General features: G+C 28.4%; 1 protein-coding gene across 1 annotated transcript; it reads left to right on the top strand.

Moving 5' to 3' along the window:
• Positions 1–11,401: 11,401 nt before the first annotated feature.
• LOC129298506 (putative lipid-transfer protein DIR1) lies at positions 11,402–14,955 on the top strand. Its single transcript, XM_054936925.1, has 2 exons — positions 11,402–11,750; positions 14,630–14,955. Exons 1-2 carry the CDS (start codon positions 11,441–11,443, stop codon positions 14,635–14,637), a joined length of 318 nt encoding a protein of 105 aa, XP_054792900.1. The 5' UTR covers positions 11,402–11,440; the 3' UTR covers positions 14,638–14,955.
• The last annotated feature ends 2,298 nt before the right edge of the window (positions 14,956–17,253 follow it).

Here is a 17,253-nt window from a genome sequence, read left to right as displayed (position 1 = left end):
ATAGATATATTACCTGAATATATGAAGATGATGGAAATTTAATTATGAATGATTCTCTTCAACCTTCAGATAAATGAATACAAGACAATTTCTATTCGATAATGCAATTTCCTGTTCAATGTGATGATAATATCTGAGAAAAACAAAAGAGGTAAACAGAGAGAGGCAAGCATTGTACGATAAGAAACGTTCTGTGAACTCCGGTGAAGATGGTGAAAATAACCATATGGATGGAGAAATAAAATCAAGGAAAATCATATCAAAATAACATCACTTATATCCTATTTTAATAAAAAAGACCAAACAGAAGTGAGGACAAATGAGTAAAAACACGTTTAATTTATTTTTGAATGGGCCATATTCTAAAATATTCAAAAACTTCTTCCATAATTTATGAAAGTTGTATTTTTTGAGGACATTGAGCAAATTTTTCCTAAATTAAACCTATCTGGCTATCTCCATCTTATTCTGAAAATTATTATCCCATACAAATTATAAAAAAAATAAAAATTTATTCTATTTTTATACTATATATATTAAAAATAGAAATAATTATTTATTTTATATTACCTTATATATAGTAAAAATATGAATAACTCACTTTTTCCCAAAATTTCTTACCCAGATTTGAAATAAAAATTGTTGAATTTTAGATTTTTTTTTTTTTAGTGATAAAAACAAGGGAAAATCACAATGAGATCTCATAGAAAGATTCTAATTATTAAGAAGTCCCATGAAATGTAAAAATAATTATAAAGCCCCATGGGCTTTGAAAGTAAACAAATTTTGACATGCATTTACTAAAATATGCTTATTAAAAAAAAAATGTTCGGCTGCCATTAATTCCATCTTTCTCAACCATACCAAAATTTAATACAAATAAAAAGTTTTCAGATCCTAGTAGTAGACAAACTTCTGCTTCTTCTTTCAAAAGCAAAGTTTTGAAATCCAAATCTTTTCAGTGTGGAAGCAGGAGCTTCTTCGACAATTTCTTCTAGGGAATCTCCACTCTGTTATTGAATTACTCTCTACGGTGTGCTACAGACAGTCATCCTAATGTAGTGGAGGCCATAGTGAACCAGCCAAAGCGCTTGCAGCACTCAACAGTTCTCTACCTCAACCATACCATCGCCAATTAAGCTGAGACCTTGGCTTCTAGTTCTAAACAATTTTGGTATTGTTGAGGAAGAAGAAGGATGAAGAGGAAGACGGAATCAATGGTAATGAAGCTTTTTCTTAAAAAAAACATTAAATAAGGAGTATTTTAATAAATGCATATCAAAGTTTAATTACCATAAAGGTTCATAGGATTTTATAATTATTTTTATATTTCATGGGACTTCTTAATAATTAGAATCTTTATATAGAACCTCAAAGTGACTTTCCCTAGAAAAAAATAATTATTTTATTATACAAATTGACACCTTAGGTCTAAAAAGGATAATACTTCATTAGGCTAGTAGGCCATGGTTTCGTTTGTATCAGAAAAGAAGAAGAAGAGTACTTCATGTTTATTTGAATTCAAAAACTAGAATTAAAAAAATAATTTAAAAATTAAATTAATAAAAAAAATATTGATGTGGTAATATGAAATTTCAATATAACTAAAGACTAGATTAAAAACAATTTTACATTTAAAGAATAATATTTTAGGAAAACACATTTTTAAGATTAAATAACTTATTTTATTCCTTAATTTCCTACCTAAAAAAACATTTTCAGTTATATGATTATATGATTGTTATACTGACAAAAGACACAACAAAAAAGTAGCATACATGAAGAGACCCTTAATAGTAAACAAAAATTATATAAGTTTGAGAATATGTGATGCGTATCTATGGGAAACTCTACTCATTTTAATTTTTAAGTATACGTGCAACATCAAACGAAAGTATGGAATGAAAGTATGAGCAAACGCATATATATTCAAGAATTCAATTCAATTTACTTGTTTACAATTGAAAAGGAAAAATATTCATGGGCATATCCTCGTCAGAAATACATTATTTATATTAACAGTGTCATTGAACAAGTAGATTTATTCGTAATTTTTTGTCATTTCTGTAAATTTTTTTGTGTGTAAGTCAAAGTTAACTTTTTAATGATAGGGTGTCCAATGTATCATTTTAAATATTATAAGAACAAATTATATAACACATAAATTTAGAATACAAGATGTTTTTTGAACGAATAGTTTAAAAATAAAAATATATTTTAACCAAGAAAATATGCACTAGAAGTATTGTTTCACTCCTTGTTTACGCAATAACATACCAATTTAAATTTTAAAAGTTAATAAAGTTAATAGAAATTAGAAAGAATGTTTGGAAGTGATTAAATTAATTAAGAGACGATTATTGGCTTCAATTAGGATATAATTCCAAGTTAATTAAGATTTTTTTAGAATATATATATATATATATATATTAATAAAGTTTAGTGGGATTAATATATGTAAAAATTATATTGCCATTAAGGAGATAATATTCATTTGGTGGATATCATGGAAATTATGTTTAAGCAAAATTGCACATGTAATTTAGACTTTTATATTAGACTAAAATATAATTTTAACTCTGTGCTAGATAATTATAGAAAAGAATTAGAATATTTTCCATAATAAATATCTATATATTTAAAAACAAAAGATATGTAGTAGGGGAATAAAAGAGAATTATAAAACATATAAATATAACAAAAAGAAAAAAAGAACGTATTTAGGGAGAATTGATTGTGGGACCCACATGTACTATAAATAGGAATTTTTGCACATCCTAACATTTATTATATTTTACATTATAGCCATTTTATTATATTTATCAATGACATATTATTGTATATCAATGATAAATCTCTTATAGATTTTTAAATTTTTAATAATAAATCTCTTATATATCAATGATAAACCTTTTATATATCAATATAAATTAGCCACATTCTTAAATTTTTAAAAATTTGGTCCATATTTGGTATGTTAAAGAATTTTTTCAACCAGCGGACCAATTTATCCTTAAAATATAATACCCCTTCAAGTCATATTTTATCTCCCTCAGCACCGAAGAGTGAACTCGCCCGAAATTAATGGTGGGTATAGAAAAATTTAAGAACTTCTAAGCTCGATTTAATTCTCATAATCTCTCCTAATTACAAAATTCCCTTCACAAAAATTATTCTACAGCATGAGAGATTTCTAACAAAATAATCATTTAGGGCAGCAAAGCAAGTTTAAAAAGTAGAGCTTAGAACAAGTATGGAGTTTCATTAATTGAGAACTGTAGGATTATTGAAGTAAATGGGTAATTAAGTTTAATCAACTTAATTTGTTAAATAAGGTTGGATTTTTTTATATGAGTGTGCTAAGATTGAACCTTAAATATAAAAAGAAGGATTTTGATTTTTGGAATTAATTATTACTTGAAAGTAGGATAATTAGTTATGGAGATAGCTTAGAAATACTTACTAAAATTTGATTGTATGGTTGAATCACAAGCTTGGAAGATTTTTCTATTTATAGAAGGATTAATGTGAATTTTTGAGGAAATTTCTATGTGAGTAATCAGGATATTATTTGGATAAAAACTTATTTCAATTATAAACTTTAGGCAATAAGAATCTTGTATTTAAAGTTTCATGATTACTATATTTAATTTGAATTACTTTTGAATACTTGAAAATTTTACTCTCGAAAGAAACTTCTGGCTTAACTATGAAAATTAAAATTTTGTTGGTTTCATAATAGTTTTTAAATGTGACTTGGGAATGAATAAAAGATTAAGACATATTTGGAATTTTAAAAATTCATTTAATTTCAAGATGAGTGTATAGGGTGCCTTAAGTGGGAAATTTGGAGATTTTGATGAATTGGTATAACTGAATAGTAATTTGGGACTCTAATGAATTAGTTAGAGTTGAGATAAATTGAAACTAGATTGATAAATGGAATTGACAATTGGGATGAATTGTGGAAATTTGAGATTTAGAGTTAATTTAATATGCTTGTAGCTTTGTTTTAATTAATTGTAATGCGAACTATGTAGATATGCAATTCAGAGGTAAAATCGAATTATTCTTGCTTATATTAAGATATCTACTCTTTAATTAATATGTATATGTATCTAGGATTGTTGTTATGTCTATTGAGGGCTTACTGACTGCTTTTATTCTAGAAATATATTTAAAACTATCTAGCATACTTGTTGATCTCTAAAATTAATTATATAATACTTTAATCCTTTTCAAGCATGCCAGTTCTTATGAAATGATAGATATTGAGAGATAGCCTATTTGAGATAAATATAAATATTTTCAAGCATGCTTGGGTGTATTGAATTTTTATAAAAGTGAAAGTTTAAAGTTTTCAAACATGATTGATTTTGAATGGTTTTGGCTAATTCTGAATGTGATGCAAAGAGAAAATAAGATCGATGGTGGTTGACATGATAACAATATGTGTAATATTATCATATTACTCCACACACTTAACCATATTAATCACAATCTATCATGGTAATGAGGAAATAACTCATCTCAAGTAATCGACGATGGAAGATCCTTTAATTGTAGTTATAAAAATGACACACCGTAGTAGAAAGGAAAAGAATAAATTCAAAGGCCTACTTTGGTTATTAGCATTGTACTTGCTAAATTAATTCATAAATCGTATGAATATAAAAGTCCTTACCATGGTAGAATAGTTTAAAAATAGACAATAGTGCTCTAGTATACTAAATAAATTTGAAACCCATATTTAATAATATAAAACCATTTTAATCAATGGGATCATAATTTAAGTATGACTAAAATTATTCCAAATCTAGAAATCAAGTTAATATTTGAGTTCACAAAAATTTGGAAGCATGAGATACCAATTGCATATAGAAATCTTTGAAAATGATTTAAAAATTAGAATTTTTAATAAAAGGAGTTATTTGTCAAGGCCAAATCATGATGCGCATGGCCAACAACTTTCTGCATCATGCTTTGTGATGTATGAGCTATTTACAATGGCGCATTGCATAGTTTTAGATAGCACTTTGATGTCAAAATGCATATTGAGGGTTAAACTTTTGGTGCGCCCCAATCTTCTTCCATTGTCTAATTGATGAAATTCAGGTATCCTTAGGAAGCTCATTCAATCAACGAGCTAATGGCACATGTTTTTTTTTCCTTAATAAGTTCATATCACAAAGTTAGACGCCCGTAACCATAACAACCATATTTTCACACTTTTAACCCTCTAGGGTGTCCAAAACCCAACTAAATTGCCAAAAGCCTAACAATACCTCTAGACCACACTCGAGGGACTTAGGACAATCTGTACAATGCATCACAAAAAAATTCATAATGGAACTTAATTTCAACCTTCAACCCCACATCTCATTAAAATCATAAGGTGGAGGTTTCAATACCATTTTCTAAAATAACAAATCATATTCAACAAAACAATTATATCTACACTCGTACTAGTGTATTAGGCCCTTTCAACATAATCTCTAATATACAGTTCATAAATTAAGACCCAACATACAACCCAAAATCTAACTTAACAGGTATGGTGCATATATGATAGAAATGATGTCCTAGTTGGCAATATCATATAAATTATATATATATATATATATATATTAATAAAATAAATAAGAGGCATACATTAGGATATTCATCAATGACTAGGTTGGTCCAAGCTCTCCAATCATGAGAGATGACCTAGCTAAGGTCCTACACTCATTCTTAGACCATGAATTCTTCCATCTTGAACACAAGGTGTCACAAAACCTTATTACCAACTTCACCAGTTATGGTTTAAGGATAAGCCATATTACTACCTTCATTAGGTGGGGTGAGGGTAAAGTAATAACCAAACACCAAGGCCTAGTGGTGTTAGTGTGATCCACATAGATACAAATTAACATTCTCCACTAAGGCAAACTCTTACAATTAACATGAGCATGCCAACACATCACATGATAATTAACACATAGCATATCACAATATCATCATGCTGATAATCATCAAATGTATCAATTTCACAATTACATTAATATATAAAGTCCTACTTGCATATTTTCTATAATGAAGACAATATATAAATTCAGAGTGTTATATATATATATATATATATACAGAAAACATAGTTTCAAGTTCACAAAACACCTATAACTAATTTAACTAGCAATAGCACGAAATGTATTTCTCTTAGTTACCCCAAACATTTTAGAGGTTAAACCAAACTTTCTTCTCGAGCTATATTCGAGTTCAAATGGCATATTATATGGTTAATCTATAGTTAACGATATTAACCACCATTAAAACCATCATTACACTTCTAAGTCTCTAATTTCACAACTTTTAGTGCCAAAAAATCCAATCTCTTGGATTTTCTCACAACTAATGGGTACATTATCTCTATTAACACCATTTAACTCCTAATAATTTAAATCTTAACTTTATAGCCTTATGCATGCATCTCAAAATCAACAACTTATATCATTTACATCAAGTTAAATTACCGTTAATCCACCCAAAATCTCTAAAAATTTATTTCTTCCCAAAATTCAACATTCCCATGCTTCAAATGACTTATTTAGGCCCTAATAATCCTCACCAACTCATCCATCCATTTGCATATCTTATATCTGAGCATTTTGAACTTAGGTTTTGTTCAAATCATTCAAGATTGGTTCTAATCCTCAAACAATTGACACTCATTAGTCTAGAAACAAAAATAAACTTTCAACAACTTCATTTCATCAATTAATTTAGGCCATAACCTCCTAGAGATAAAAAAATACCAAGATTCAACCGAAATAAAGGGAGAAACTAGAATCCCTATCCTCAAAATGGATCTAGAATGGAGAGGAAAGGATTTAGAACTTACCTCTAGTGATTCTAAGCTCCAAAACTATTCAAATAGCCAAAAAAAACTCTTGTCCTAGCAGAGCTCCCTCTTCTCCTTTCTAACTCTTCCCTTTTTCCCCTTTGTTACTGTATTTTTAGTTCTTATATAGCAAAACTGATGTTTCAACTATGAATGCAGGTTGTGCATGTTATAATCATGTCTGCTCATGGTTGAAGTCACTAATCCAGATTTTCTCACTCTATTCATAGCCGTGGATTGTCATCTCCATTAAAGGGCTCAATCATGGACAGTTGCAAACAAAGAGCATACACACTCCTCTTTCATGGATGCTTGTTTTTGTATGGTAATCATCTATTAGGTTATAACCGCGGATGGTCATAGAAAGAAACCTAATTTCTCCCTCAAATTAATTCACTCTTAAGCCCTAAATTTTGCTCCACAATACTTGTAATTAATTCCTTCTTTCTTTAATACTTCTAATTAAAATTTTAGGATGTTACAGTATTTGGGAGATTGAGACTAGATATTCTCATTGCCATATGGTTCGCCTCCATTGTGAGCATAGTGTTTGGTCTTTCTTGTAGTTCCCTATTACCCTGTTTCAAGTTATGAGATGATGGGCACCTCCTTTTAAAGATAAGAATCCTAAATGTAGCTTTAGTTGGGTGTATTCACAATTTAGGCTCCAACTAATGGTAATAATTAGGTGTAAAGGGTATGACATAGGGGTGTGGTTGGAATAATGATCACTTGATTTTTTTTCTTTGATGTAAATTAATTTGATTATGGAGGATTGACATTCCCTTTTTGAGAAAGGATTTGCAAAAACATTGTGAAAAGTATATGTGTATAGGTTGTGAACTTGTTTTAAATTGACATGCTGATAATATAGGTTAGAATATCCATTCGTTATTAAGACGTTAGAGCACATTTTATTACTTCTCAATATTTTAGGTGAACAGTTCGTTAGCACTACAGGGAAGAAGTTGGAAAAGTGAGTTTAGGCTCCTTTGGCTAGACACATGTTATTGTTTTATCATTATGTTGCCGTGACTTAGGACCATGTTTTGAATAACTGAATTATTTTAAAAAATTGTTGGTTTGATATTTCTTTTGGATTGTGTTGTTTGATAAAGGATTGCGGAACTTGGTTTTGAAATGGATTTAGTTGTTTTAGATTGGGCTTGTGGTGAAATTGTTATTAGGCCTTTAAATGCTTTTAGCCCAATGATGTTGTTTTTGGGATCCTGGTTTTCATTATTTGACTAGTTTATTAAAATTTTGCAAAAAAAAAAAAAAAAAAGGTTATAAAACTGGGTGTTACATTGTCTTATTGTCGACCCATTAGGTCTAGTTCATACAATTCCATATCCTATACTTAAATGTTAAAAAATTTGGGGCCTCCCCCAACAAAGAATGTGGTTGAACATAGTGGCCGTACAAGTATCTAGTCAAGGAGAAAAAATAAAGACAAAGCAATATTTATAAATTCAAAATCATGATTTTGTTAAAAATATTCAAACATCCTTATGCCTGTCTTTTTTTTTAAGTAATTTTGTATTTTTAAATAAGAGAGCTATTTTTCTAATTTTTTTTCAATATTGACAAACTAAAACATATTTTAAAAAAAATTATGAATGTCCTGTATAAGAAATTTATTTATAATTAAATCCCATGAATTTGTGTTAATTAATTTTCATGCAAAGTGACACAAATACCTTTAGACTCTCACCTCTTTGAGTGGCATTGATCAACTACTAGTAGTCATTGATCAGTGTTCGGCATGACGGTTGATCGATCACCAGCTGATGTTGATAGTCAAAAAATAAATTTTTTTGAAAAAATATTTTTATTAAATTATTCATATTTTAATATTTATAAGTCAAACATAATGTATTTACAAGTAAATCTTCAAAATTCACAACTCAAGCTTTTTTACATTTATAACTTGACCTCTTATAATATTAATAGGTTGTTATTTATAAGTCAACTTAGCCTATTTACAATTTAAATTTCACAGATTTACAAGATAAAGACCTTCATTTAAAAGTTTAACTTGTAAATTTATGAATTTTAATTTGAAAATATTAAAGTATTAATATTGTAAATCAACACTGGCTAGTTAATATATAATTTTTAACTTGTAAACATTAAAGTATTATTGTTTTAATAATAATATTTTTTTAAAAAAATTATTTTTGACCAATCAATGCCAGCAAGTGACCGGTCAACAACGGCCGACTGCCAATCAATTACTGCTTGTAGTTGGTCAACGCTAGTTAGAAGGGTAAGAATTTAAGAATATTTGTGTTATTTTACATGGTAATTAAATTAATTACAACAAAATTTGATGGCACTTGATTTTATTTTTGAAAATTTATAGAATTTATTCATAAATAAGTTTTTTTATACATGACCTGTTTGTAATTTTTTCTATTTTTAATATCAGCCTCATCATCATTTTCCCTTCCATAAATAACCCTTCCAAGGTACTAACGGGCAGACAAATCAATGTCATATATATTGGATTAAGACACGAGTTCAGCATCTTCAACGACCCATCTTGGCCTTGATTTGTTATACAATTGTATGTATAAGTGAGGGGACCAGCTGCTCCACTTTGTTTGATTAGTGTTGTCATGATCCAATCATTTCATTCACCGAACCTTTCTCGTGAGCTTCCCACAGATCTCATTCACATGACACAAGTGGATTCATAATTCAAGTACTGCAAATTTCTTCTCATCTCGCCTTTGTCACTTTTGGTCAAGATGTTGAAAGCTCAACCGGTTCTTGAACCAATCAAATCATTAATTTAAAAATTAATAATTATAATTATAATTGAATCATAATTAAATTAATTATAAATAAAATATTTCATTAAACAGATCAATATGCTGATTTAATAATTTATTGATTAAACCACATGGATTAACTCTAAATTTTTATACTATAATTTTGGTACTTCATATATCTTTTAAAAGAAGCACAAGCACGACGTGAATTTTTTGAAACTCAGTGGGGCCCTGTGCCTTGTAGGAGATTTGAAAAACTACACTTTATCCATGTTTTTTAAAAATTTAATGCAATTATTTATAATGAAATTTACATTAATATATTGGTATATTAACTAAATTTTTTCGTAATATAGGGTAAAAAAGTCGTATTATTTATTTTTTGGATATAACTCAAGGACCAAATATAAAGACAAAATCTAGTTTGTCTCTCTGTACTTTCTTTATGGTTTCCCTCCTGGTGTAGTTTTATTAATAAATCGAAATATATTAATACACACACACACTTTATAAGTTGAAATTGTTAATAGAGCGACTCATTAAATTTCATGTAAAATAGGGAGGTATTTGCATGGTTGGTTTCAATTGATATGCACGAAATTGACTAGCAGACTACCGAACAGTATTGCAAAGCAAAACATCTATAAGAAATGCATTTATAACAAACATTATATGTAACAAAATATATACACACATTATAAAATCTTTAAGAAAATGCATTTGTAATAAACTATAAACACTATTATGACTATTTTAAATTCTACATAACACCACATAGAGAATCACATACCCTTTCGATTTTATTTATAAAGTAGAGAAAGAATATTTTATTATCTTATTTATAGGACACCTCAATGATTATTTTGTCTATAATTAAATGTTGGAATGTTATCAAATGTTAAGATATTTTATGTTTTAAAAATGTACGTTTAATAGAATAAAGTTGAAAACTTGTTAAATTTTCAAACAGAGTTAATTATATTATTAAATATTAAAGTATTTTATATTTAAAATATTTATCCGAAGACCTCACATTTAATTATAATTTTGAAATTGAAAAGATTGGTTTACAATTAATGAGTGAAAAGATCACAAGTATAAATTTGCAAACTCATGTGAACAAACGGGTCATTTCAGCTTTAAAAATAGTTGCACGAGACCCTCGAGCTTGCAGAGAATTATCAAAATCGATTGGGCCAGCAACAAAGAAAATAAAAAAAAAATATCCATTAAGAATTGCGGAAAAAAATTTATATTTATTGTCAAGACTCGAATGATACTTGTTGATTTATATTAATATTTTTTTAATAAGTATCCATTCAAATTTAATAACACATTTTAAAGTAACAACATTCTATTTGAATTTTTTTCATTTAAATTTTGATAATAATTAATTATTAACTATATATTTCTTTCAGCAGTACTTAATTACTATTTTTTTAAGAAAATATCTTTTCTTCAGGAAGCCTTACATTCAATTCACCCAGAAAACACGGGCTATCTTTTATAATGGTGAATGATATGAATTAATTGATTGATTGATTTGGATGAAATCGTAGACTACGAAATAGTACTATGAGACAAAAGAATTAGAGGCCCCATGTATATCATTGATGCTAATCAACTTGCTAGCTCTTCACCAGCGCAGAAGTTGCTTTCCACTTTCCTCATATAATATAAAACAAAAGAAAGTTGAAAATGCCAACTCCAAATCTTCCCTATAAAATATCACCACTTAGCAAATCACAGACTCACAAGAAAGCTTTTGCTTGGAAACCGCAATATGGCAATCAAACTCTTGAAGGCCTTTATGGTATTGATAGCAGCAACAATTATGATGATTGGCTTATTGGGTGGGAAAGCTGAGAGTGTTGTGCTATGCAACACAGACTCCACGAAGCTCAACTTGTGCCGTGCTGCAGTCACCGGAAGCAACCCGCCACCGCCAACACAGGCATGCTGCGCGGTGGTCCGACATGTGAACATGCCGTGCCTCTGCAAATACAAGTCCGTGCTGCCTTCACTTGGGATTGATCCAAAGAATGCTTTGGCCTTGCCCGCTAAGTGTGGCCTTAGGTCGCCTCAGTGCCCAGGTACTCATGATCTCTTATCCTTATTCAATTTCAATATATATATTGGGATTATTGAGAATATCAATGAACAACCCTTGAATTAATTTAATACTATCTAACAATAATTTTGGGGAAATTGGATACTCATTAAAACAATAATTTCACTTATTAATTTGTTAATGTTTATTTGTTAGAAATTTTTATTAGATATTAAATACTTTTAGAGTCCTTCATTAATATTCTCCCATCATTCAAACTCTTAGTATGTGTTTGGCTGAAAGTTTTTGGAAGGGGGGAGGGGAGGTGAGGGGAGATGCTCCCTCCCTCTACTTGGTTAAGAAATTTTGGAGGGGAGGGGAGCTAAAATAACGCCTCCCTCCCCTCATATTACTCCCTTTCAAATTGTGGTTTTTTTGGAGGCGAGCTAATTTCTTTAACTATTTTACCTTATTTAATTTTTAATATTTTAAGTGTACTTATAATAAAAAAAACTCTCCTTCATATCAGATTGTACTTCACTCACAGACCTGAACTGGCCACATTATATTTTTTTTTTAAAAAGTTACATTTCATCATATTTCATTATATATTTAGTTATTTATTTTTTATGAAAAATGTTATCATTATAATTATTAATTTAATTTTTTTTTTTTCACATATTGACATGATGAGAGTGAATTTTAAAAAAAATTATGCAATTAAATTGAGGTGTAAAATTATTTTCTAGGAGAAAAAATTAAAAAAAAATAAACTAATGTATAGGGATATAATAGTAAATTAGTTATTACCTCACCTCTCTTCCCCTCCTAAACCAATAAATAATCATTAATAGAGTTGAATGTGATGAAGTGGAACAGAGTGGACATTCCATTGTTTAGGAGTTTCATTAAAGAATAAATAATTTTATTTAATTATTATTTAAGAATAATTATAAATTAATATATTTGAATAAGATATAATTATACTTTTTAATTTAAGGTCAAGGGGAGTGAAAGAGTGAGAGGGAGTGAGAAAGATAAAAGTAATTTTATAAAAATATTTATTTATATCATATCATTTCATACTTGACCCTCCAAATTGGGAGGTCAAGAAAAATGAGTTTATGATGGCAAGGGATGACTTCAAAAGCCTCCCCAAGCCATTGCATCCTCTTTTAAAATTTTCTTCCAAACAATGAATAAGATTTCTAATTATCCCATTCTATTCCATTTTATCTTAAAAAGAAAAAAAAAACTCCCAAATAAAACCAAACAAGATAATATAAAAACCCTCCCCTTCCCTCCCTTCCCCTCACCTCACCTCCATCACCTCCCATGGCTCCCCTTCTCTAATGAGTTTAATTTTAAAAAAAATTGAGAAATTAAGTTAAAAAAATTTTAATTAATTTTCCTTGCTCTTCTATTTTACATATTTTCTTATTAAAGTTTTATAACCTTTCTTATTCATTTTTTAAATTGAATCATTAGAAACTCCACTCCCCCCTCAACAAAATAGAGGTTAAGGTACAATTCCAAAAAAATGGTTAAGGCTAACAATATATAGAAATGCACACTCTCTCTGATTCTATTTATAAAATATTTCTAAATAAATTATATGAATTAAAAAATATAGTTAAAATTAGTTAAGAGTCTTGATTTCTTTACAAAATTTTATTAGATTTCTAAATTATCCTTAATTAAAATTATTAACTTTGCTTTTAAATCTTAAAGTCAAACTTGCCACTCAAAATGAGCCAATTAGATGTGTGGACATTTTTGAAAATAACTCATTAATGCTTTATTAATTTTTATAATTAAACTGTCTTATATTAAAAAATGGACAAACTTCTAAAGGTATATTATATTAAGGACAGGAAATAGTGTATGACAAATTTGCTTCTCTAGAAGCGAACCAAAATATTTCATTTTACGCTATAGATTTGAAATTGGTATATCTTTCTATTAGAAAGAGAGACATGCACTGGTATGGGTATCACTGCTCACAGAAAGAAGCAAAGTAGTGGATGACGAAGAAGTTGCATATTCGCTTTCTCAATTATATTCTTCTTGATATGTCCAATATCAGGTGGTAGTTCTAAAATCACACTAATCATTTAACTCAATTATAGAAATATTGATTTAAACTTATTGATCCAACCAGACCAAGTCGGTTAATAAAATTAATAATGTAATGTAATTTGTGATAAAATTAATACAATTTAGTATTATTAGTATTATGTATTAGTAGAAAGCATTAGTTTTACCAATTATTGACATGTTTTTATTGAAGCGATTTTTGGGAAACGTTTTGAACTGGAGAGGTTTAGGTTACTTGTTTAATTTATTTTTAAATTAGTTGGTCTGATTTAGTTTTTGATTTTTTGAAGATAATGATATATGAGAATAAGAATGTTAGATTAAAATATTAAATTATTTGGTTAAAAAAATGGATTAAGGCCCTGTTTGTTTAATCTTTTTATCAAAAAATCAATTATTTTTAGAAAGAAATCTATTTTGTGAAATTTTATGATTTTTGTTTAAATTTTTGAAAATAAAAAAATCTAGAAAGAAAAAAAGAAGTATTTTGAAAGGTTACTTTGAATACTTTTCAAGAATAATATGATGTGTTGTACAGATAGATGAATATATTATAAAATTTTAAAAGAATAAATAATAAAATTATTTTTATAAATAGAGATCCACGAACTAAAATATTAAAGATCTAAAAATAACTAAATAATAATTATATTTTATTATTGTAACCATGCATATAATAATATATTATTTTTATAATTTTAAACTATCTAAAAATCACTTATTTTTAAAGTTACACAAACCAGGCCCTAATACTCATCGAAAGGGGAAAAAGATTAAACGTAACTTTGGTGGTGGTTTGTGACTCCATCCGCTTCAATGTTGCAGGGAAGTGAAGCCATAATTATATTGTTGAAGGTTGAAGATCACGTTCATTACGAACGTCTTTTTATGATCTCTTGTGCTTTATTCTCAGCACACTGGAAAGCTATTAGGACGAAAGAATCAGCTATTAATCAATTAAATAAAAATTTATCTTAAAACAACTTCCCTCTCACATAGGTTATATGATGTAGTTACGTTCAAGCTCGTGTTGTGTAAGGTTCAGAGTTATATGATGTAATTCATCTAGATATGTCCACACGACGAACAGATTTTGTCGTGTGATTTGTGTTCGAATCAAATAAGGAATAAATTGGTCATTGTTACAAATATATGGGGTGCGCGCGGGTCTATATATATATATATATATATATAATAAGGGGCGGAACCAGGATTGAAAGTGAGGGAGGGCCAATTTAAATAAAGGTTGTTATATATGTCCACAATTTATTGTTTAATTTTTTTAATATTTAGGAATAAAAATTTTATTAAAATACCCTTACAACATAATAAAACTAACATATAAAGCATCAATAATCAATCTAATAGGAAAGCTCATATATATGACATAACTATTAAATTTCACTCTTTTTTTACTGATAAAAATTTAACATTCCTCTTGCATCAATAATACTCCTTCGTTCATTTAAAAATATAAATTAATTTTAAGTGAATTATTGTCCCTAGTAAGTTAGTTAATTGTTCTTAGGTTTCTTACTTAAAAGCAAAAATTTTAGTGGTTTATTTATTAAAGATATTTTTGAAAAAAAAATCATCAATTACACATTATAAAACTTAAAATACCTTATATTTTTAAATATCTAATTTTTTTAAAAAAATTATTTTTAAATGGAGAGAATACTATACAATAAGAAAGTATGACTATATATTTGAGAGGAGGAGAGAATAATTTTTTTTTTTTTTAAGAAAACAATGGGAAGGCTACCCATCCCCACACACAATACACACATGCATAATACATATGAAGGGGTAGTAGGACTCCCCTCACAATGCACCTAGGTCCGCCGCTATATATATACGTGTGTGTGTGTGAGGTTAAATATTAAATTTATCCTTCAACTATTTTTAAGAAGCATTTAATATTAAGGTGGTGCAAAGAAATTCATGAAGTGAAAAAAACATAACAATGAACACCGGCTATCCATTTGTCCACGAACTAATGACTCTCTCTCACCTTTTCTTTTAGGGAGAAAGACAGTTACGTTTCAAAAAGTTAAATTAATGACATTTCGATTCTCGATAATATTTTTAAAAAAATGGTCATGAATATTAATTCAAATAGTTATAAATAAAAGTTTTTATTACAATTTAAGAGTTATGTTTAATACTTAAATATTTATTTATAATTAAAACTCCTAAATTTGTAATTATTTGAATTGATATTTTCAACATGTTTTTTGTAACCCTTCTCTATATCCACTAGATATAGGAAATGATTAACTTAATTACCACTCATGAAACTAAAATCATAATCAATCAATATATTTCAAAAGCTTGGGTCCAAGACTTCCTTTTGCAAAATCATCAAAATCAAAATACATCTTAGAAATACACAGCGGAAACAAATTATATGTATTCATATCAATCCCTGCATGCTTTTAAAAACTACAAATTCAAGTTAGATTATGGCCAATGTACCACAGCAAGTAACACATGCGCCGTGGCATGTGGCACAGAGCCACACGCCTAGACTTTCTTTGTGTCATGCACCGTGGCATGATACGTAATATGCCATGGCACACAAACCAATTTCTATAGCTATCATTTGACAGCTCAAATGATGAACTTCTGGTATGTGCCATTTTCACATACAACATTCGGTCAGAATAATTTAAGTGCCCATACGAAACTTAACTCATAAACTAACTAATGAGATAGGTTTGGACATGATCTAACAATTTGATCAAATTTGAACACCCGAGGTGCAAAAAGTTACTTTTTTCTAAAAAATTTACTCACCCAAGTGCTTAAATCAATCCTATTATCTTATTAGACCATAATAGACCTTGAACTAAGTTCAAAAGGACCTATTACATGTAATTGATCACATTTCATTACATATACTGATATATCAAAATTTGGCTTTTAAATGACCAATTTCCACATTTCAATCATTAATCACCACTTAACATAAACTAGCTCGTTAAGCCATTTTCATTACCAATTTACCACGAATCACTTTATATTCACCACTAGTACATTTACAACACGTTCATAACTAAATCTTAGCCCCCAATTACTCATTTCACCACGTTTCTACACATAGGCTAAAATTTACCAAAATTCATAACATTTAAAGCTTTAAGCATTCAAAATATGTGTGCAACCCTATGAAAATTTATATATACATTATCCACATTAAATCTTAGTTTATTACACAAACTCAGAGTTTTCACAGCCATGGCACCCTATGTTGGTCTTGACTCTTTTTCCTTGCCTGACTCACTGCTCTATCTTATAAAAATGTAACCAAGGGGTGAGATAAAAATCTCAGTAATAGAATAACTCTATACTATTGACTATCACATGCAACCATAAGCAAGTATAGCATATTATACAATTAAAAATAGCATATAATATACATTTCACTTCAAATCTTATCAATATAA

Source organism: Prosopis cineraria, unplaced genomic scaffold, assembly GCF_029017545.1.
Source record: "Prosopis cineraria cultivar Desert tree isolate PC_DT_omini unplaced genomic scaffold, ASM2901754v1 PC2, whole genome shotgun sequence".
Taxonomy (NCBI): domain Eukaryota; kingdom Viridiplantae; phylum Streptophyta; class Magnoliopsida; order Fabales; family Fabaceae; genus Prosopis; species Prosopis cineraria.
Note: the sequence above shows the minus strand (reverse complement) of the source record. Positions and strands in the feature narration are given on the sequence as shown.